General features: G+C 46.6%; 2 protein-coding genes across 17 annotated transcripts in view; both read right to left on the reverse strand.

Moving 5' to 3' along the window:
- Positions 1–14011, reverse strand: part of PAPLN (papilin, proteoglycan like sulfated glycoprotein) — a 43216-nt gene extending 29205 nt beyond the window's left edge. For 5 of the 11 annotated variants that reach the window (XM_073242157.1, XM_073242153.1, XM_073242156.1 and 2 more), the window contains exons 1-2: positions 1295–1330; positions 1046–1105 (exon numbers count right to left, since the gene is read on the reverse strand). In XM_073242157.1, coding sequence (XP_073098258.1) covers positions 1046–1105; positions 1295–1300 — 66 coding nt within the window. In that variant the 5' untranslated portion in view covers positions 1301–1330. Of the gene's footprint in view, positions 1–1045; positions 1106–1294; positions 1339–4050; positions 4128–13992 lie in introns of those variants that run through there. The other 6 variants (XM_017657594.3, XM_017657593.3, XM_073242158.1 and 3 more) reach the window with 5 other exon arrangements.
- A 1701-nt stretch (positions 14012–15712) lies between these two features.
- The window catches only part of PSEN1 (presenilin 1), a 106771-nt gene continuing 98612 nt past the window's right edge, over positions 15713–23871 (reverse strand). For all 6 annotated transcript variants that reach the window (XR_012133764.1, XM_073242177.1, XM_073242178.1 and 3 more), the window contains 2 exons: positions 20747–20865; positions 15713–19223 (listed from right to left, as the gene is read on the reverse strand). Coding sequence is in view for 5 of the 6 variants with exons in the window: in XM_073242177.1 (XP_073098278.1) it covers positions 19068–19223; positions 20747–20865 (275 nt within the window). In the remaining variant the exon portion in view is untranslated. The remainder of the gene's footprint in view (positions 19224–20746; positions 20866–23871) is intronic.

Consider the following 23871-nt stretch of genomic DNA (forward strand, 5'->3'; position numbering starts at 1 on the left):
CAGAGGGGTGGGCAGTGCTGTGGGGACCCTCTGGGAGAGCTCTCCAGGGGCAGGATGGGACCTGGCTGCCACTGCACCCTCCATCCTGTCAATGCCAGGAGCATCCTGGCAGGAGCAGCCTCCAGGATCCAGCCTGCTCTGCAGTCCCTCCCCTCCCCAAAGGCAGGTCCTGCTGTCTAGGAGATTGCCTGTATATCCCTGGGACCCAAGTAAGTTCTCCTGGGAGCCCATCCTTTGGGCCCCCATTAATGAAACAGCTCTTTTTCCTGTGTTGGTTTCCTGTGCCCACCTTCTAAATGTGCACTAATGCAGTAGCCACTAGCTACATGTGACTATTTAAATTTAAGTTAATTAAAACCAAATTAAGAAGCTCAGCTTCTCAGTTGTACTAGCCACATTTCACATGCTCAATAGCCACAGGAACCGAGTGGCTACAGGTTGGACAACATAGATTCAGAACACTTCTACCCTCTCAGAAACTTATATTGGCTAGCCCTGCTCTAGATGCTGACCCCAGTTGGGGAGGAATGAGTGCACCTCAAACCTCTAGATGTAAACAGTCTGGCTGAGGGGCAGCTGGATTTGGTCCCAGGCAGACGGTAGGCCTCTGGTGAAATGGGCTATGTAGTCCTGCAACCTTGGCTGGTGCCAGCACCCTCCGTGCTCTACCTTCCACCTCCGAAGACCACCCAAGGGAGGGGTTCCCAGCGTTAGCACGCGCCCTGCACCTTCCTAATGGAGAGGGAGGTGGGAAGGTTCCATTCCTGCTGAGGGCGGCCCGCAGCCAGGAAGGCAGTGCTGGGCACCTTGGTCCGACGGCTTCAAGGTCCCACCCCTTTTTGAAAGAGCGGCCAGGCTCGGCTCCCCCCAGACCCATCTTCCCTGCCATTGTCCCTCTCCTGGGGACGTGGTCGCAGCCGTGGGGCGCCAGCCCGCAGCGGGGAGCCTCCTCCCCGCGCCTACTCCCCAGGGATCCTCCCCGCTGAGGCCTTCGCCCGCGCCTCCCCAGCAGGGGCCTCCGGGGGCCGGGCAGGGCCACACTCACCGAGAACCCGGGCGCAGCGGCCAGCAGCGAGAGCACGAGCAGGAGCAGCCGCATCTCGGCCTGCGGGAGACGCCGAGTTGGAGCGGGCGGGGCAGGCACGAGGCGCCGCCCCACCCTGCGCCCCGGGTTCAGTGAGCGGTGGGCGGGGGCCGGCCACCCTATCGCGGATGCCCATCGGTGATCCGGGGAGCCGCAGAGGGACTGCAGGGTACGGGTGGGCCACAGGGGCACAGCGGCCCTGACACTCACCCACATGGCGGAGAAATGGCCTGTCTACTCTGGCTCCTAAAAGTTTAAGATTAACTCAGTGTTCCAAAGGGAAAAAAACAGGGCAATTAGAAATACGTCCTTGTAAGACAGAGCTCAGAATCAAAGCAATCAGACTCACTGTTTTAATTCACCGAGAAATTCCTATTTTAAAAAGCCACTACATAAGTTATTTAAACTATTTAATATAGATTTTTCTAAAAGAAAGTCTCTGAAGACACTTCTAAAACTCAAAGCTTTAAAACTGTTAATTGTATCCTACTTTAAACACAAGACAGCATTTCTCTGCACAAGGGAAGCTCCCCAAATGGGCTCATACCACTGTGAGTTTAGTGCCATGTGCAAGCACGGATGGCGTGCGTGTGTAAATATGCAGGGTGATGTGTGCGTGTGCGGTGGTGAGTACGCAGGGGGTGTGGGTGCAGTGCCCGTGCGGATTTGCTGTGTGGCCGTGCGTGCACGCGCAGTGTGTGGAGTGAGCGCAGGGTGTTTAAGTGCCGCGTGCATCGTATCTGTGCGCAGAGTGAAGCGTGCGTGTAGGTACAGTGTGTCCCGTTCAGTTCAGAACAAGAAGCAAGTACTGACATGTAATGCTAACAGTTTAAATCTGTAATTCTACCTATATTCTATTATTTTTTAAGTATAAGATGACTATAAGATGACTTCAGTTTACAAGGATGAAACAGCGTACATAAGCCAAGTTCTGCTAAATTTAACCTGGCACATATAACAACGTACATACAGCGTTAATTTAGCACAAGCAGTGGTTCATTTAGCCATTATTTTCAGCCAGTCGAGGTTCAGCGGGCCCACGGGGCCCAGGGCGGAGGTGCGCTACCTCCCCACGGGCCCCACTGCCCGGGCGACCGCTCTGCTCTGAGCGCAGCCCCTGAGACCTCAGCGTGCGGGGTAGGCGGGTGATGCTGTGCGAGTCCTGTTCTAGGGCTAACACAAAATAAGCGGCAGGTGATGCTCCTCTTAAAGGAGACCGCCCTTAGGGGCAGGGTTGAGTAGAGTAAGGGAGAGACTGACGACAAGGTAGGAGAGAGAGCCTAGAACTACCGGGTACCACCACCACTGCGACAGTGACACTGGACCACGACCCGTATCTGCAATTCCAAAGTCCGGAGAGCTTCAGAAGTTATTTCAGTGCACTTGGTAGGGAAGGAAAAAACCCGTCAGACTCCATGGCCACCCTGGGTATTGGTCACTGGCCTGCTCCGCGGGGCCGGGTAGCCTCGACCTCCTCCTGCTGCATGAGGGCAAGGGCCCGGTGCGCACCCGGCACAAGGTGTGGGCTCTTTAACGTCGTGTCACCTTGCTGGGGCTTGCACTGGATTCGCACTTAGGGTGGCCGCGCGCCAGGCGCTGCATATCTGCTCCATCGCCAGCGGACGCAGGGGCTCTTCCCCATTTGCCCCCGATGCAAAGCTCATCCCCGCGCGCCACGCACTCCCACGCTCCGGGGAAACGCGCCTGGTGCAGCCCGCAAAACCTGAGAGTGCCGTTCCTACGTGGGGCGCGGGCCGACCCAGCATGTGCTGACCCCCGCGGCACCTCTGGGCGGCGCGCCAGGTCCTGCATCCCAGAGGGAAGGTCCCGGGCGGCGGAGGCGTGGGCGCGGCGCCGAGCGCGTTGCCTCCGTCCGCCCAGCACCGGCTGCTGGCGGCTCCGGCGTTTCCCTCCAGTTGCCGGCCGAGGGCGCGGTTTGGAGGTGTGACCCCGGAGCTGCGCCCACCTCGGCTCACAGAGCCAGAGCGGGGTCTCCTTCGAACCCGGAACTTCCACCGACACGGCTCTCCCTGCGAGCGGGGCGGGGGAAATTCCTTTCGCAGCCGCCGGTCCCCGTCCCTCCGCCTGATTATCAGTCTCGGGCAGCGCCCGGGCGCGCGGGACCCGCGGTGCCACTCGGCGGGCGTCCGCCCCGGCCCGCAGCCAGGGAGACTGGCCTGGTCTCGCGGAACGCCTGCGGAGGCTGGACTTTCTCTCCCCGCCAATCTCCCTTCATCCAGCCCTGCGGACACCCATCCCCAGGGGGGAGGGCAGTGCCTCTGTGGAGAGGCCCCCACAGTGACCGGCGATGCCCAGTGCCTCCATCTGCTTGGGTCTATTCCAAGGCTTGGCTGCTTCTCTTCTCTGCAGGCACCGGTGTATCCTCTTTTGAGCGGGCACCAGTCACCTCTCCATCCCATTTCCTCTGTGCCCAGGCCTTCCAGCTCTATGGCACCTCCCCCCACACCCCTTATGAACAGCACACTTCTGTGTCCAGCCAGCTGCTAGTCTTCCACTCAGAATTCTATAGTTCTGCTACAACTGAGCTTCTCCGCACACACGCTGCTCTTTTCGACCCTCCCAGCCAGGTTTTCCCACTGCCGACAATACACTCTGGAAACAGCCCTCCCTCCACTACCTTGCAAACTCCTACTCTTCCCTCAAAACCTTGGTCAACGTCACCCTCTCTAGAGCCTTCCCCACACCATAGCAGGCAGAGCTGATGCCCACTGCTCCCTGTCTTTGTCCCAGTCTGCTGTAGTTCCGTGGTGCATCAGCCCCTTGCCGATCCTGGCCACTTGTCATTTCTTCCCTGGTCTCCATTGGGGCAGAGAAAAGTCACCAGTGGGGAGCTCACCCCCTCTTCAGACTCCTAGCTCCTGCAGGTCATCTCCCTGGGCTGTCACTGATACTCAGAAAAAAGGCTTATTAAAACATAAGCCTTTGAACTCTGCCCCATGTCTTACCGATCAGTGAAGAGGGGAGAAGCCAGAGCTGTGTAGCAGGGGCCCATGAGGACTTGTGTGAAGCCTCAGGCACAGATAAAGCTTCGCAGACAAAAGGGAGTGGAATTACCCAAAGCCACTCTAGAAAAGGAAAATAGTTTCTTCCACTCAAAAAACCCTACTTCCTGACCCCATCAGCCAGGAATTTTCTGAGCCTGGTCAAAGGTTCCCAGTGAAGTGGGAGGAAGCAGCTTTTCCTGCAGTGGAGGGTGGGCAGCTGAGGCAACCTCCCCATCTCTTCCTGTTTTTCCTCTATGATCCCTTCTTCTCGGCTAGCCTGGCCCATGCCCATGACTTCTTACTCCCTGATCCAGTTTCCAAGAGGACCCAGAGGTTGGGGAAGTAGAACCCGCACAAAGTGTTAAGGGGCAATCTCCGACGCACCAGCCAGGCTGCGGTAGTTACTGGCTAGGAAAAGTACTTTTCAAGCCTCCCGTCCTGCTACCTCAGAGGGACATGGTGAGCACGTGCCCAGCGCATAACTGCTTACAAAGAATTGGTGTGCTCCCAAAAATAGTGGTTTAGAAAGAAGACTCCAGAAAAAAGTATAAGACTTTCCCTCCTGCTGTAAATTCCTCTTTGCACTGGCCCTGTGCCACTTACTGGCTGCACCAGACACTCCCCTCCACTTGGGGGTTGGGGTCGCCTGGGGTGGCAGAAGGAGCACAGCCCTTGGAGGCAGACAGACCTGGACTGGGAACCCACTCTCCCTCTCATGGCATGTGAACTTAGGCAAGTCATGTCACCTGGATAAGTCTCAGACTGCTCACTTGGGCCTCACACAGAGGGTAACTGGCTTCCCTAAAGCTCCGAATAGGTGCTCCATAAAAATTAGTTCCTTCCGCCCCACTCTCCCTCCACCTGTATTCTGGATTCCCTACACCTTGATCATCTCAGCAGTTTGCAGTTCCAGGCACATAGTCAAGAAATAGTGACCAGTTCTCTTTGTAAGGCTGGGTTGGGCTGGGAAGGTGAAGAGAAGAGAGAGAAAGCAAAACCCTGAGAGGCTCAGGGCTCCTGGGATGCACCTCCTCCAGGAAGCCTTCCCCTACACCAGCCTCTGTGCTCCCCTGGTGCTAGGGTTTGTACTTTTGAGCTCCCGCAGTGATACATCTGTCTCTCCCTCTAAATTGTGGACTTTACAAGGGCAGGCATCTTTGTCATCATTGTCCCCTGAACCAGAGATCTGTGGTTGCCATAAACGCACCCCTCAAGAGGGCAGGTGTGGGAAGCACTGTAGATTGACAGCTTCCAGCTGCCACAACTCTGTCTACACCACCCCAGAAGTCTCCCCCTGTGCCTTCCTTCCCCCTTATCGTCCCATGTCCCCTCGTAGATCTCTTGCATATCTAACCTGACCTGACACACAGTATTCTTCGTTGTAATCCACAGAAAAGGACGTGGTGAACTTAAACAGAAAAGTTGCTTAGAGGAAGGACATTAGGAGCTCATGGGATTGACTAGAAGGCTGAAGATTCAGGCACAGAAATGGTGTGGAATCCCTGCTGAGGTCACAGATCATGGCCCAGGAACTGTTCTGGTTAGGACTATGCTGCTAGACACTGCGTTTAGGCAACAACGACCCAGGCTGCCCCCAGAGAAGGCCCTGATAGCCCCTGGAGACTCCAACCCCGACAGGAGCTGAGAAACAAGAAGGGCAGGTTCCCAGAAGGGGGGCTACCCCCAGCAACAGATGCCCACTCTCCCCTGCACACCCCTAGGGAAGGCTGCTTCTCTGGTCCCTTCTCTTGTTAGTGCTGGTTGTTTATTCATTTTTCATTCCTTGAACCCTTGAGTGCCTATTGTGAGGGAAGCCGGGGAGAGACCCATTCAGCAGTGGTGCGTGTTAAATCACCAGCTCTGAAGAAGAAAAAGGGCTGCTTCAAGGGCTGCTTCCCAGTGTGCATTGATTTCCATGGTGTAAATACTCCAAGGCTGCTCCCAAGCTACCAAGGTAACATCACTAACCAGAGTTGGGAGGAGATGCGCAGTTAGCTCTCCCAGCCCTGGGCTCTGACACACAGGTCGTCCTGCCCTCGGGAAGTTTACATTCTAGCAGGGCATTGCCTTCTAGCATTGTGTTTTAGTGTAAAACAAATCTTACACCCTGATACTCAAGTATTTCCACTATAAAATATTTTTATTTTATTTAAATAAAGAGGGAACCCATGGAGGAGGAACCTATGCTACAGCCCACTAGGAATCCAGAGGCAAAAAAGATCACTCCACAGTGGGGGTCCCCTCCCTTGGTGCTGTGCTTCTGGACCCCACAGCAGTCTTCCTCCCCTCTTGTGCCATGTCCAAGTCAGGACCTTCACACAGGAGCAAGAGGGCAGCAGTGAGAAGTGCATGCTCAGAATGTCTGACCACCTGGCTGTCATAAGCCTCCTTTGGAGAGGAGTTTTATCCTCGAAGCTGGGATGGAAATACTAGCTCCCCCGACTCTTTCCACAGACATGAGGGCCACCCAGAAAAGATGGGCAAGGATTCCAGGGATGCCCTTTAATGGCATCAGGCCTGATGTGTGCCAACCCCATCTGCCCCCTCCTCAGTTCAGATCCTGGGACAGGGCATCAGGAGGAGAGGGAGGCATGTGAAGAAGGTGGAGCTGCCGTGAGAGCAGATGGCAGCCAGGAGAGCAGCAATAGAGGGGAAGGTGGGGACTTTCCAGAAAACCTATCCTGCCTGGCTCCCTTCCAGCAACTGCATCCTCTGCAGTCTCATCCCATTCCTTACACACACACACACACACTCGTTGCCTCACTCCTGGAGAGACTAAGAGAGCTGGTGTGAGGCGCACACCCTTCCCCACCTTCCACTGCCTGAGTGCACAGGGGCTCAGAGCCAGGCCCCCACAAAGGTTAGAGTGGAGTGTGTGGCCAGCCTGGAGGGTCTCTCTCAGCTCAGGTGGACACCTGGCCTCCAGAGCAAACCTGATGTCCTGTGGCTAAGTGGTGGCAGCCTCAGTGCCTCAATCAATGGCAGCTGCAGAGAGGGGGCAAGTCTTGGTTCCCTTGGTCCTTCCTGCACATCTGCCTCCGCGGCTCCTGCTCTGTCCCTGTGGGCTGCTGGGAGGGTCCTGGATCGGGTCCTTTTGTCTTGTTCTCTCTCTACCATGCTCCCAGGGCACATCTCTTCTCTTCTTCAGCCTCTGCATGCAGGTAATTCTCAGCCCAGAAACTGAGAGGCATCTGTGCCTTGTGCCAAAGGCCTAGAAACATTATCCAGGAGGTCAGAGGACCTGAGCCTCACAATTCAGAAACAGACTCCCCAAGGCTCAAGTGCAATGAAGGGGAAATACTACTAGCTCTTCTTCTTTAGTGGTGCTTCTCTAACATCAGTCATTTTGGACCTGTTATCTGGACCCCTATTTTAGTATAATGACACTTAAAGATGTATAGAGATAAAACTAGGTCTAAACTCTTTATTTTTACAGATTTTATATAACTACAATCCTATTATCTATCTATCTATCTATCTATCTATCTATCTATCTATCTATCTATCTATCTATCTATCTACCCACCCACCCTGGTCCCTTATCAGAAACCCCAGATGTGTTACTAAACTGTGTATGACACATTACCCACAGCAGGGGCCAGCAGCCCTTTTTAGTCAAAACCAGCCAACCAGAACCATGCACACACTCATAGCTCTACAGCAAAACATGTAAATATTCACCTAACCAGGATAAATCAAGACTCTAAACAGCCTCACAGTAGTTCAGGCCAGGTCTTCCTCACAAACTTAGGAGAAACCATTCAGTTTTCATGGTATTTTAAACTTCATAATTGCAAGTAAGAGCTTGCAGGCCTGTACAAATTAAACACAACATTAAGACAATGTGCAGATGAAGGGCCTACTGAAGCACACCGTGGATGAGGCCATGGATGTGGGAGCTCAGGCGACAGTGGGGCTGGCAGCAGCATGAGGCCCGTGCAGTCAGCTGGCCTGGGTTGGAATCTAGTATCTACTCTCACTGGCCTGACACCTCTGGCCAGTTAACCTTCCTGCATGACAGTTTCTTCATTTTTAAAAAGGAGACAATAGATTCAGTAAGATTAAACACTAAACTTGATCATTCCCAAGACTGAACAGCCCCAAAGGCTGAGAACACAGGAGGGCCTCAGAGAGACGGGGGACCACGTCCCTCCAGTTGGAGAGTGCGCCTGCTCATGGAAGGCCCTCAAGCACAGGCCTCCACTCAGTGCAGACCTCCAACCTCAGCTCAGGTGGGAAGACGTGCTTCCCAACTGGGATATGTGGTCTTGGGGACACTGAAAGATATGGAATAGACCAGGCACAGTCTTTGGGAACATCAACTTTAAGACTGGGAATGTGCATTTGTGGAGTTTAACAACAAAGCAAAACTGAAGGAGCAAAACAGCAGCAGACTCACAGAATCCAAGAAGGGAATAGCGGTTACCAAAGGGAAGAGGTTAGGGGGTGAGAAGGGGATTAAGATGCATTATAATTAGCATACACAATATAGGTAGATCATGGGGAAGGCAGTACAGCACGGAGAAGGCAAGTAATGACTCTATAGCATCTTACTGCACTGATGGACAGTGAATGGGGTCAGGGAGGGACTTGATAATATGGGTGAATGTTGAAACCACATGTTGCTCACATGAAACTTCATAAGGTTGTATATCAATGTTACCTTAATTGAAAAACAGACTTGGAGTGTGTACATCAAACCAAAAAGCTTCTGCACAGCAAAGGACACCATCAGCAGAACAAAAAGGCATCCCATAATATGGGAGAATAGATTTATCCAACAAGAGTTAACATCTAAAATATATAAAGAACTTATACAACTCAACACCAAAAAACCAAATGACCTGATTAAAAAATGGGCAGAGGACCTGAATAGACATTTCTCCAAAGAAGAGACACAGATGGCCGACAGGCACATGAAAAGAAGCTCCCTATCACTAATCATCAGGGAAACGCAAATTAAAACCACAATGAGATACCACCTCTCACCAGTCAGAACGGCCACTATCCAAACGACGAAATAACAAGTGTTGGTGAGGCTGTGGAGAAAAAGGAGCCCTCCTACACTGCTGGTGGGAATGCACCACAGTGGTGCAGCCACTGTGGAAAGCAGTATGGAGGTTCCTCAAAAAATTAAAAATATAAATACCATATGACCCAGTAATTTCACTTCTAGGAATTTACCCAAAGAAAACAAAATCCCTGATTTGAAAAGATACATGTACCCCTATGTTTATCGCTGCATTATATACAATAGCCAAGACATGGAAAAAACCTAAGTGTCCATCAATAGATGAATAAAGATGTGGTATGTATAAACAATGGGATATTATTATTCAGCCATAAAAAAGAAATCCTACCATTTGCAACAACATGGATGGACCTAGAGGGTATTATGTTCAGTGAAATCAGCCAGGCGGAGAAAGACAAGTACCATAAGAAAATATTATGTCACTTATTTGTGGAATATAAAAACAAAGCAAAGCAGAATGAACAAAACAGCAGTAGACTCACAGACACTGAGAAGTGACTGGTAGTTACCATGGGGGAGGGGTTGGGGTGGTGGGTGGCGAGGGTGAGGGGGATAAAGGGGCACAAAATGCTCAATCATAATGTAAGTTGGTCACAGGGATGGTAGCACAGCATGGAGAATATGGTCAGCGATTCTGTAACAAGTTCCTGTTGACACATAATAACCGCACTAGAGCGGGTGAGGATTTAACAGTGTGGGTAACTGTTGTATAGTTGAAACCAATATAAGACTGTATATCAGTGATACTTGAATTAAAAAAAAACAACAAAAAAAACCAACCAGGAGTGTGTTATGTGGGAGGGAGGTATTAAATATTTTTGGCAATGGTTTATGATGGTGTTGTGGTTATTTTTATATTAAAGCAAACATACAACACAGATGACCCTTAAGAACATGATGATAAGTAAAATAAGCCAGCCACAGAAAGACAGACCTTACGTGATACCGCTTCTCTGAGGCACCTGGAGTCACATTTATAGACACAGGAATAATGGTGTTTGTCGGGAACTTAGTGTTTAATGGGGACAGTTTCAGTTTTGCAAAATGAGGACAGTCCAGAGATGGGTGGTGGTGGTGGTCATACATCATGAATGTGTGTAATGACATTGAAGGATACACATAAAAATGGCTAAGATGGTAAATTCGACATTGCATGTATTTTACTAGAACAGAACATTTATCTATTTATTATGAAACAAAATTTAAACTTTTTAGGTTTTGAAAATGTCAAAGACATTTCTGCCTGTGGCTGCCACTTTGGGCTGGTCCTAGACCCTCAGGGTCTCTCATGTTCCTCTTTTGTTTGAGCAGCTTTAGTTAGAAAATTTACTAGTGCTGTCAGACTCTGCATTTTACAGAGGAGAAAACTTAGGCCCAGGGAGATGACCTAGTTCAACAGAAGGGGCTCCCCTGCCCCTCTGTCCTGGGGCAAGGGCACAGGCTCTGGTATCAGATCCCCCACCCCCACCCCCACCCCCAGATGGGGGCAGCCTCTCCCACTCTCTTGCTGTGTGTCAATCTGGAATCTATACACACCTCCTCGAAGTTTCCATTTCTCACCTGTAAAAGGCGAATAACAGGCCCCTACTCCCAGGGTGGGGTGTGGATGACCGGAGACACTGGTGGGCTCAGCATAGTGCCTGAGGCAGATTAACAGTGAATGCTCAATGGATATTGGTTTTATGGGGCAAGTACATTACTCTGGGGCTTTTCTTGGTTAAATGAGGGGTGAGTCAACGTACTAAGAACTGCACTGTCCTTTATTCCTCCTGCATTCAACGTGGTACTACTGACCCAAGACAAACCATACACTTCTCAAGATGTGACCAAACCATGCCCTAGGGGAGGAATCCTGTTTGGATTCAACCCTGACCACTTATTTATAAATACTGGGTCTCTTCGATGGATACAGCCAATTAACTTCAGGCTCCACACACTCCTGCATAGCCTCATAAACAAGGATGAAATTGGTTAATGTTTGTTCTTACTTAAAACCCAAAATTTGTTCCCATACATGTGCCTTGTTTAGATCATCCTGCATGGAAATCCCCTCCTGTGGTCCCCTAATCCACCCATTATTTCATTTATTCACTCAACATGTATTGGGAAGCTCTCAGGAGCCCAGGACGGGAGGGTGGATTCCCCCAACCAGCTCCCTCTTAGTACGCGGGCCCACTCACCCGCAGACCCCCAGTGGCAGGACGCCCAGTTGGGGGTCTGGGTGGATGGCTGGGAGGCAAGGCTGCCCTAGTCTGCGTGAATTTGACCACCTTGCCTCCCCTCCTCTGGCTCAGAGGTATCAGTAAACAGGACACTTCCCTCTGCCAGCCTCCTTGTCCAGGGAGCTGTCTGTGGACAAAGGCAGTTTGGGCTGAGAATAACAAAGGATGTGTGTGGAGGGGGAGCTGCAGGAACGTCAAACCGCAGGGAAATGGAAGTAGGCTCGTGAACCCCCACCAGTGGGAGACAGAACCTGAGCAGCACAGCCAGGGAGGGAGGGGCTTGGCCTGCAAAAACCTGCTGGGGGCGGGCAAGCCAGGCAGGGGCTGCCAGAGCAGCTGGGTTGGCCCAGCGCCCAGTGGACAGATGGGGCCAGACTTGTCTCCAGCCCCAGGGGCGGGGGCCCTCTGAGGGGCGGCCAGGCCTGCCCTCCTCCTCCACCAAATGGCTGGAGCATTGCCAGGAGAGACAGGCAGAGCCTTCCAAGAAGCCAGGGGCTCATGGGGAGGGAACCCAGATCACCACAGACCGGCTCCCTGGGGCCAGGGAGAGCAGAGGCAGCCTCCAGACCTGGTCTGGGGTGAGCTCCAATGGGGACAGGGCCTCTGGGCCAGATCACCAGCCTCCTCTCACAAAATGTTTACCAGTGCATTTGACTTAAAAGCAAAATCAAGTCATGCAACAATTACCAAATGCACGGAGCGCCTTGGTGAATCACATCTTTAATGACAGAAGTTGCACAATCACTTGTGACAGGACTTATCTCATGAATTTGTAATGCAAGAGGGGAAAGGGGCATTCCAATCCTTGCCTGTTAGAAAGGGTTCCCCAGTATTACTTGCTACATGTGGACAGTGGCAGGGAGAGGACCTGGGTTCCTGTGTCTCCCTCTCCTGGGGCTCTGGGGTCACTGACATGGGCCCATCTGACCATAAGGGGTACCCGGCTTAGAATGCAGTATCCTCCATCGCCAGAGTCAAACGCCAGACCATCAGTAGCATTTTACCCCAAGGCAGGCTGGCTTCTTGCAGGCTGGCTTCGTTGCTGAAGGCCCTTAACAAAAATCCACAGAGTTCCCTTCTCAACACCCAGGGAATTAACTTGAGAACCGGGGGGAGCCATGTTAAGAAAATGTGAAGTCTGATGCAGCTCTCCCAGCGCTGCCCCAGAGAGCAGACACTCTCCTCGGCTCTCAGATTGTGTCCTATGGCCCTGTGCAGGTTGCCCAGGACAGTAACATCCCTCCCCTACTTAGGGGTGTACAGTCCTCAAGCCTGATGAAATTTTCAAACTGGAAGACATCCTGGATGGCTAAGAGCCCTGAACTAGGAGGGAAAGGGACCAGGGAAACTGGGCTGGGAGGCTCAGAAACAAGGCTTCTGAGGCTGATTTCCATCGCAGCCAGGTGGCGAGGAGGTCATTTTCAACATTTCAGAAAATCGGAAGAAATCACATATTCACATCTGACTGAGACATCTCACTGAACAATTAAGCTTGATGCTTTTCTATGGCTTATGTAAGTAAATCTGATTAGGAAGCAGAAAAACAAGTATTACCTAATGAGTTATAGTTCCTGGTGGACAAAACCTGAAATCTATGTGCAGGATAAAGTCCCCAAGATCTCAGTTTCCTGAACAGGTATGAGACTACGTGTCCATCACTGATAGCCATGTCCGGGGGGGATGCAACCCCCCTACCAAGACCTCACCTAAGTTCACATATTTAAATATAGTGTCACTGTATTTGCCCAGCTCCCAGCGTTGTTTCTACTTCCACATCATCCTTGTACATTTATCTTTGAGTTCAGTGGCTCTTGACTAAATCTGTTGCCCAAGGAAACTAATCACAATCAAATTCTACCTGTAGTCCACCTCCAGGTATGTTATTAAAGGGTAGCAAAATCTGTTCCTCCCTTGCACGAGGAATTTACTTTGGGTTACTATATAATTAAAACAATTTTAGAACAACAACAAAAAAAAACAGGCAGCAAGAGGATGTCATCCGTTCTCCAAAATCAGGAAGGAAGGAATATGTGGGAGACATAGTGGGAGAATTAGGACTCCTACAAACCTAGTTTCTGAGGCTCTTCCACTTTTCCCCTTTAGAGGGCACGGCGTAACAGGCACAGAAGGGCCAGCCCATGGCACAGTAGCAATCTTTGTCAAGAACAAGAGGGCCCTGTGGCTGAAAGGCCCCTGTGCTCAGTCAGGTCATCCTCCTCCCTGGTTTCTACAAGTCACCTATTGAAGGATGTATATTCTAGGCAAATATGGAAACAGATTTATTTAGCTAAGCGGATTTTCCTCTGGATAAATCACCTTAATTCAAAAAACAGGTGTCTCCCACACATTTCTTCCTTCCTGATTTTGTTTTTCTTTTTGTCAAATTCTTATTCTTCTTTTTCCCAAACTTGGTTCACACCTTGTTTCTGGAGAAACTCTGATCTCAAACCCTGTCTTTTATGATCCCTCCTTTAGTCTGCATTCCCTTTCAATGATGTAGGGGTCGTGTACTTGCCTGAACTCAAGCATGTTGTTATTTCACCGTTAACCAGACCCTAAGCTGTTGATGGGCAGGGTCTCCCCAACCCCCACAGCACACAGAGTCCTCCCAGAGAGAATGGCTTGGCTGCAGAAAACTATGGTACTTACCTAATGATGTAGGAAATCTGGCCTCATTACTCTTGCTTCTCAGTCCTGCTTGGGGGCATTCTCCATCCTCAAGAGCACCAGTCAGGGCCCCTAAAAATTTGAAACCTCTCCCAGCTGATGAGGATGACTCATGATGCCTCTGAGGTAGACTCTAGTGACACTACCTGCAAGATTCACAAAAGCAAATGATGCCTCTGATTCCCAAAGGAGGGCATGAACACCTTCCCTGCTTCTTGATGCCGTTAGCCAGTGCAGCCAGGAACACATCCATCTCTTACACACTGCTTCCGAAGGCAATGGCCAACTTTGGTTTTTCCACAACCAACTTATATCCAATCAATACTTCCCAACATAGTGTACACTATTCAGTATTTCTAAACAAAAAGTTTTATAGAGTTGGAAGATAGGGTGAAAAGTTTTATAGAGTTGGAAGATAGGGTGACAGAATAATTTATGCTCCACGAGGTCAGTAACAGTAATGCTTTTTTCATTGACGTGACCTACATGATTTTTAAAAGATAATCCTTTAGGACATAAAGTATCGAAATATCTGCATTGTACTAGAACATACCTATCCTCTAAGTTCTTGTTTGACAGTTGCTAACATCAATTTGAGTTGGGTATTTTCTAGAAAAAAAAACCTTTTTCAGGAACTAAGCATTACAATTAGTTTTTTTGAGACTTTCCATAAATAGATTTAATATTGTACACTTCAGAGGTGTGGCCTGCTATAACCTGTACCAGTTTACTATGAGTGAGGGATTGAAACAATGCATGTTTCTAAATGGCTCCCTGATAACTGCTTTCCGCCGTTACACATTAATACTTGGCTGTAAGAAAACTAGCACAGCTGGACCTGTGCAATCTTTATTAATCTGACAAGTACTGGAAAGTCTGCAGCCATTTATCAAAATTGTATCTTACCAAGAATCTGAAAGGTGTTTTACAAAGATGTATTCACAGTCTGAGTCACATACGAAGCAGTGTCTGTAGCAGCAAAAGCCAGACAACGAACACGAGAGTAAATGATCCTACTGGAATGGCCTCCCAACACCTCCAGGTATCCGTTAAACAAGACAATCCTGTACTGGCTTCACTTTTCAGTTGATACTGAAGCTGCCCTCTTGCAACAATTACTTATTTTAAAAGAAAAATTGCTTTGGGGGAAATCTTTCCTTCTTCACAGATGGGGCTGAAGTGCTAACAACACATTCCCGGGCCCACGGTTGACCCAACTACTTCCTCAGGGAAATGCTGCAGCTGCCAGAGGCTCTGGAAAATGGCTTTGACATTCAAGACAGGGGTTCTTTTCAGCACCAGGCTGATTTTTAATATGTATATCTGAGGTATTTTCCTACGGAGAGGTCTGTTCAGATGATGCCATCCCAATGATTCAGGACGTGAGTGTGCCGACAGTCTCACCTGTGCTCTGCTCCGCAGTTTCAATGAGGGTTGTGCAGAGCTGAAATGATTGTTTGTAACCTCCTGTGTCTTGGGAATTTAAAAAGAGGCAAGATGACCACAAGGATCACTTCTGGACTCAAACTGATGATGATGACAGTTTCATCCCAGGGCAAAATCTAATGTCCAGTTTTCAGGTCTCTTCCCAAACTCAGTGTTCAGGACTCCCTTGGGGGTGAGAAGACACACAGGGCACACTTTCTTATAGACTATCCAAAAGCAAATTTAGAGAAAAAGGCATACTTTACTCAAAAGACTGTTTTCTGGAAGCATCAAGTCACCTTTATTAACATCAATTTTGTAAGCCCTCAATGGTGGTAACCATGAAAAGGGGTTGATAAGTACCCAGTATTTTAGCAAAGTTAAGGAAGGCAGAAACCAGAGAACAAGAAACTGCAGCTGCATTCTAAGGATAGATCTTATTCACCGTTGCATCTTTAGACTCTAGCACCATGCCAGGAACAGGGAACACACTTAACAAACCTCTTGCTAGTAGTTTCTGAGCTCTTTTTCTTCCAGGCTAGATCACAAGTAGGCAAATATGTGAGGCGAGGCACTGGCGGGGTCAGGATCAGAGGCTTTCCTGAGGAAGCCTCTGACCCTGCAAGATCTTATGTGGTAGCTTAGTTTCTGCCTCACATTCTACAAATTACAACCAAGACTACATGTATGAAGTTTTTTTGAGTCAAGTAAAGGACAGCTGATGCTACATATTACTTGTTTGGGCATTTGTTATGGAAGGAGGATCCCAAAAAATTGGGATCCAGGAGTTTACAAGTAAAAAACACTTTAGTTGTTGCTTCTATGGTGAAATCAATTGTTCTATGATTTTTTTTTCTAAGTTGCTTTGAAAGTTTCTATTTTTTCTGGCCAAGAAATTTTATCATTGATAGTAAGAGCCATGATCTGAGGACCACATACTAACCTAGTGAGAATCAAAACCAGGAAAGTGAGCCCTTCCTCTTGGAGAACATTCTAGAAATCTTACAAATTGGGCTGGTATTTCGATTGGCTAGTTTCTAGCCACATTCTGTATATAAGCACTTCATTCTATAAGCCAGTCAGACTCGGACGTCAGTGGTCACACTTCTTCCTACTGTCCTGCCCCTTTTTCCTAAGTAGACAGCCTGGGCTGGTGGTACTTTATCATCATGTGTGTTCACCCAGCTCCACAGCCACCCCCTTGCCTGTGTGTGAGGGTACAGCCTCAGTGGAATTGCTACTGCTTTCTCTAGTGACAATCCATTCCCCATGGTAAAAGACCAGCATTTTGCTTTTTCAGAAACAACTGACTAAGGCTCAAAGGAAAAGTCCTTGAGCATCTGAGGTTGACAATTTAAAGAAATGTGTTCTCTCTATGCTGAGATGTGGCTCCATCTTGAAGACAATGACAGACTTACCGCAATCTTTCTACACAGGACAATAGGTAGGACGGATTTACACACACACACACACACACACACACACACACACACACATCCTCTTCTGAGATGAACCTTTCATGAAGGGTACAGCACAGTTGGGACTCTTACACAAAAAAACTGCTCTGTATCAGGGCTCCCTGAAAGCTGCTTCAAATCAAACTGGTGTTTGGGTGGCTGTGGTTGTCGAATTGTGATTCACTTTAGAAGTTAATAACAATGCTGCCGCATTTCTGAGGAAAGAGAGTACTGGCAAAAGGCATTAAATGAAAAACCAGAGGAGCTACTCCGGAAAGCCCCACTCTCTTTCCATAGCTCTTCTCTTGCAGTTCTCCACTGCCTAATATAAGCCAGCATTTTATTGAATGCTCAGGTTAGTGATAGCACACCACTCCTAAAGTTAGTTTCTTGTAAGAAATATTCCAAGACAGACAACAAATATCCTAAACTCCAAGGAGAACCCCAAACCAGATATTATGATAGGCTGGAGAGAAAGTGGCAGGAAAAAGAAGAAAAGCTGGTTTTTTTTCAGCCGCAGTGGGGAACTAAGTTTCTAACAAATGCTTAGCCTGATCACCATGCCAAAGGGTTGTCTGGTAAAAGAAGGGTGTGCCCTGACAAAGCTTCATTTAGGTGTCATGTGCCCACAGGCTGCCAGCTCTGTTCACATGCACAGTCCCGATGAACTGCACAGGGCTTGGGTGCCCTGCCCAGTTCACACACAGGGATATAGGAACAAAAGGTAAGGCAGAAGGGAAACCATAGAACTCCCATGGCGAGGGTCGTGGAGGATACCTTGGCGTTCCCCTTCCCGTCCGCCTGCGGGACATTAGGCTCATTTTGTCCCACTGGCTGTTGGAGGTCCGCTCTTTCTTCTCTGGGCAGCTGGCTCCCTTCCTGACACTAGGTTCTCCCACAGCCCACGAAGAGAAATAATGGCTTTCTCCTAACTCTTGCTCTCTGCTGGTACAACAGATTCATAAACTTTATAAACCACCAGCTTTTGGCTATTGGTACAAACTCTGACATACTGTCAGAAAATGGCTTGTGATAAAAAAAGAAAAATCGGAACAGAAAGTTCTCTTCACCAGCCATCTTACTCTTCTTTAATTCTACTGTCTTTGGGCACATCTTATTTGCTGTTGGAGATATTACAACAGCAAGGCTGATGGCACTTACTCATAACACGTTCTTTGTTCCACACAGAGTAAAATCCTGGAATAACCGGATCGTCTGCTGTCACAGCAGAGCTGTCTTATTTGCTGTATAAGAGAACTGCTAATGGGCGGAGGGAAGGGAGGGATGGAAAACAACAGAAGCATCTGGGGGCAAGTGAGCCTATAAACATGTCTAGAAATTAGAAACTTGGTGGGAAACACAGAATCTACCTAAGGTTGATAGGGAATTCTTTCATTATTTCCAGAAAGTACTGAATTTGGAACCTGAGGTTAAGACTTTAAAAGAAAAAGCAACCTCAAGTAAGTTTAGACTGGCCTTGGGAAGAAATGGCAACCAGAGATGGTAATGAGTTTCAGTGCCTGAGAACAAAAACCATCAAAATCAACCTACACATCTGACTTGACTCAAGGTGAAAAAAAAAGTCTGATTTAAAAATGGTAAGTCTGCAGCAGCAAAGTCTGACAGTGAGAGTTAGATCTCCTCTTCACCTTTCTACATTGCTCCTGGTGCCTGCTATCCTGACAGTACCTCTGAAAAGGTTCAGAATTCAATACAGATTTATTAGGTTGATTTTCAACATGTAGTTGTAAGAGGAAGAGTCCTGTTTGGTTGAAACCACTTCATTTAGCCTCTTGGTAATGGTAGTCCTGAGAGTCTGCAGTGTTGGTAAAGTCCACCTGTGACCAAGGGCCCAACCACTAGTGGGAGCAGAGCAACTTCTTGGCCCATCCTTTGTCCTTGTTCTTGTCCTCAAATCTGGTAGTTTCTGCACTGAGGGATTCAGTCCACCATGACGACATACATTCAAAACCGTTTTCTGTAGACAGCTCCCTCCTTCCAATGCCCAATATATTAGTGCAGGTGGTCAGGAAGACTTGGAAGGAAGCTGCAAAAGAGGTCCAGCTGGGAATCTTGACTTTGTTAGATGTGGACAGAGGAAAATCACCTTTGTCCTCCCCATATTTTATCATAGTCAAAGGAGAAAAATCCATGGGATTCTAATTGCAAATAATGCTAGATATAAAACTGATGGAATGCTAATTGGTCCATAAAGGGCTGCACAAGATAATCTGTGGCAAAGTAGAAAACAAGCCCAAAGGTGATAGAGATTGGAAGAGCTGGCAATGCTTTCTTGAAAATGGCGAGGAGTAATAATGTAAGGCACAAACCCTGTGGAGAAGAGGGAAAAAGACACAAAGTCAAATATATTTCATGCAGAACAATTCAATCACAAGTCTTGGCTTTGATTTAGTTAACTGAATACTACTCTTTGAGGTTTAATTGTAGAAAGAATGTTTTCATTAAATCTAGAAACAGCATTTATTCTCCTTTGCAACCGGAGTTCACCATGCACAACTGTTGATATTTCATTCCCTAACTCTAGGTAAAGAATAGAATCTGAAAGTAAAACCATTAAAAAAAAAATTAAATAGTATTGAAATTTCTATTTAAAATACGGACTTGGCTATAGCAAATTTGGTATGGCTGGCTAAAATCCCAGAGGCGAAGAGCATTTTTGTGCTGTGTAGGGGCAAGGAGATGCTCACAGGATAAACCGATAAAAGTTTGTGAGGAGTACACAGGTTTCCCCTGCTACCAGGAAGCTGAGTGTTCCTATGAAATGGCGTAAAGCGCAAAGTTATCTCCCAGCCTATCCCTGCTTTCTCAAAGTTTGAATTACACTTCACCTTCATGAGACACTTACGTTAGCACCTGGTTTTCACTTAATAGAAGAAATCCAAAAAGGATTTTTTCTTTTATGAAAGAAGCCCTTACTGTACTAATGTAGATCTTTGCAAATGTGAGTGGTGGAACAAGAACTTTCAGAAAGTGGGGGATACCTATATTGCTTTCTGGTTAAACACAGAACAGCCATATAATAGAGCCAATTTTTTTCCCTAGTTATTGAGACACTAACTATAAAGTGGGAAGGCTAAGCATTACTTCAGTTTTATCCAGAAAAAGCAACTTCATTCTTAAAAGAAGGTATCTAGAAAACTAACCTGAAGAGAAATAAAATACATGAAAATTCAAACTGGTTCTATTATGGTAAGTCACAAATGCCTAAGTATAGGCTCTCGTCTCACCTCTCACCTAACCCACTCACATATCAAAGATATCATCACATCTTTAGCTAAAACAGCAAAAGAAAATATGAGTTATTTGCTTAAATATGAGAGCTTCAGGGTTCATGCCATGGCACTCTGAACAAGACCTACATGGGATCACACATTCTGTTGGCTTTTCTTGTGCCACACGTGCTACCCAAAGGAACACTGGAAGCTGCAGGCTGTGACTTACACACAAAACCACCACCCATCTCTGGGACTATGGGAGGATCTGCTTACCCCTTTAAGACTGATCTAGCACAGCTAACTTCATACATATCCATGCTGCTGGCTTTGAAGCAGTGGCTCCTAATCAAAGGTACTTAAGAGAATTTCCTGGGAAACTTTAAAAAAAATACACAGAACAAATTAAGTAAGAATACCTCAGGACAAGGACAGTTTTAAAAGCTCCCAGGTAATTTTAAAGTGACCAAGTGGAGAACTACTCAGGAGAGGCCCAATAATCTGTTTTAAAAAGCTCCCCAAGAGATTGGAACACTCAGCCCAGCTGGACAAGGTAAAAGGGGCAGTGTAACCAGTTTTGAGGTGAGGTGTTCTGACACATTTTTATTAGTGTATACTTACAATTAATATGGCTACAAAACAGGCTATGGTCGTATTCCAGTCTCCACTGGCTGTTGCAGAAGCTTTACCAACCAGAACACTGTAGAATATGAAATCTCCTAAACCAAGTTTCACTCCCCCTAAACAGGAAAGATTACAAAAATAAAAGTTTGTCACTATTTGCTATGCTTTCACAATTCAAAAAAATCCCTACAGCACTCCATCCTGCAGTGAATGGGGAATCAGTAAATGATAACATATAAAATCAGGCTTTACTCTTCTTTGCTTTTCTACAAGAGGAATTTCAGATTCTATGTGGTTCACTCTGGGGTCTTAACAGTAGATGCTGCTGTTATACGTAAAAAGTAGTAACAGTAAGTAATAATTGTCATGTATCGAATGCTTAATTTATACCTGGCACTTGTTCTAATAAATCCTAAGAACCCCTCCAAGACAGGTATTATCACCTTAAAAAAAACCCCAAAAAACAGCTTTGCTGAGGTAAAATTTATTTCATAAAATTCACTCATTGTAAATGTACAATTCAATGACTGCAAAAAAACTACAGAGTTGTGCAGCCATCACCACATCCACCATATTGCCATCAGACCAGTAAGACACACTGTGCCCATTTTCAATTAACTCCCACTCCCACCCTAGGCCTTAAGCAACCCCTGATCTGCTTTGTATCTCCATAAATTTGCCTTTTCTAGACAGTTCATAAAAATGCACTCAAATACTATGAAGTCTTGCATGACTGGCTTCTTTCACTTAACATGGTATTTTTGAGGTTTATTGATAATATTGCATGTGTCTGTAGTTTGTTGCTTTTTACTGATGAATAGTTTTCCATTGTGTGTATGTACTCTATTTTGTTTATTTGCCAGTTGATGGATGTTTGGATTGTTTTGTTTTTGGTTATTATGAATAATGCTGCTATAAACATCAGTGTACACATATTTGTGTGGACATTGTTTTTGTTTCCATTGGGTAGACTCCTAAGAGTAGAAATGCTGGGTTACATGCTAAGTTTATCTTTAGCTTTTTAAGAAAATGCCACATTGTTTTTCTTCCTGGCTGTACCAGCTTACATTCCCATCAGTGGTGTGTGAAGGTTCCAGTTTCCTCACATCCTCACCAACACTTGGTATAGCTAGTCGTTTTTATTTTAAAATTTTGTTTTTTTATTGAGTTCTAACAGACATATAATAATACCCTGTTAATTTTCAGGAGTACAGCAGTTATTCGACACTTTTATAATTATGAATGAGCCTCATGATGAAAAGTTCGCTGTCGCCAAAGCCATTACAGTATTATTGGCTGTATTCCTTACGCTGTATGTTACTCCCCATGACTTACTTGTAACAGGAACTAGTCTTTTTGGTTATAGCCATTCTGATTAATGATGCTGAGTATCTTTTCATGTGCTTATCAGCTGTCATCATTCCTCCTTTGGCGAAATGCCTATCCAAAACTTTCCAGTGTTTTCACTGGGTTATTTTCCCATTACTATATTGTAAACATTCTTCATACATGCTAAATACAATTCTTTAAAAGGATGGCAGTATTACTGCAAATATTCTCTCTCAATCTGTGGCTTCCTTTCCTTTTCTTAAAGGTATTTTTTTTTTAATTGTGGTAAAATACACAAGGCATTTGCACTGACATGCTGCCATCACAATCATCCATCCACAGAGCCCTTCCCTTCTTGCAAAACTGAAACTCTGTACCGAGTGAACACTAACTCCTCTAGCCCAGGCAGCTATCGTTCTCCTTTCCGTCTCTGAGTGGTTGCTGTATGTGCTCCATACAGGTGGAGTCACACAGTACTTGTTCCTTTGTGACTGGCTTATCTCACTTTGAACGTCTCCAAGGCTCATCCACATTGTACACACTGTAGCATGTGCTAGAACTTCTTTTTTAAGGCTAATATTCCAGTGTGGATATATATCTACCACATTTTCTTTATACATTCATCTGTCAAGGGCCATTTGGGTGCTTCCACCTCATGGCTATGGTGAATAATGCTATAAGCACAGGTGTACAAATACTTTCTTCTCTTAGTAGTATCTTCTGAAGTGCAAACGTTTTTAATTTTGACAAAGTCCAGTCTATCAGTATTTTTCTTCTTTGTATCAGTGTTGAAGAACTCGGTTCAACCCAAGCTCAGGAAGCTTTTCTCTTGTTTTCTTCTAGAAGTTTTATAGTTTTATCACTTATATTTTAGTTTACAATCCATCTTCAGTCAATTTTTCAATGTGTGCATGATGGATAGGGTGACACAGGCACTTCCGTTTATTCTTTTGCATGTGGATATCCAATTGTCCCAGCACCATTTGTTGAAAAGATTATATCCTATTTCCACTGAATTATTTTAGCTCTGTTGTAAAAAATCATTGGCCATAAATGTAAGGGTTTACTTCTAGACTCTCAACTCTGTTCTGCTCATTTAGTATGGCTGTGCTTGTGCTTGTCTTAATTACTGTGACCTCAGAGGAGATCTTGAAATCAAATAGTGTAAGTCCATCAACATGTTTCTTCTCTTTCAAAACTGTTTTGGGTATTCTAAATTCTTTGTAATTCCAACTAAATTTTAGGATCAACTTGTAGAAACTGACAAGCTAATCCTAAAACTTACATAGAAATGCAAAGGCCCTAGGTGTTCTGTTGTCAAACATTATTTTTAACCTTACAAGTTCTTTTCAGAATGATAATCAATCAAGGATTAAACTATGGATTCAAAAGATATGCTTTGACTTAGGGTCCAATATTAATCTATAAAGCTTTTAGCTTTCTGGTTGTTAAGTAATTATGCCTGAAGTTTGATTCTGGTCTTAAAGTTCTGTTGCCTGGGTTTGAGAAACCATTTCTGACACATAAGGGGCTGAGGGCCCTGAGAAGTATTCTCTGCTCCACATGATGGTAATAAAGAAGCAGAGGGCTGGTTAATAAGATGTTATGAGAAACCACTGTTCTTAAATCATGGAAGCCAGAATAAAATCTTCCTTAGTGGAAAAGATAAGCATATGACCCATGAAATCCAATGCTATGAATAACAGGGTTAGGAACTCTTTAACTTGCTAACCTTCCTGGACTTATGAATACACTCACCAGTTTCGGTGTGCAGAAGAGCCCAGCTCTACTAC

This window comes from Manis javanica, chromosome 8 (genome assembly GCF_040802235.1).
Source record: "Manis javanica isolate MJ-LG chromosome 8, MJ_LKY, whole genome shotgun sequence".
Taxonomy (NCBI): Eukaryota; Metazoa; Chordata; class Mammalia; order Pholidota; family Manidae; genus Manis; species Manis javanica.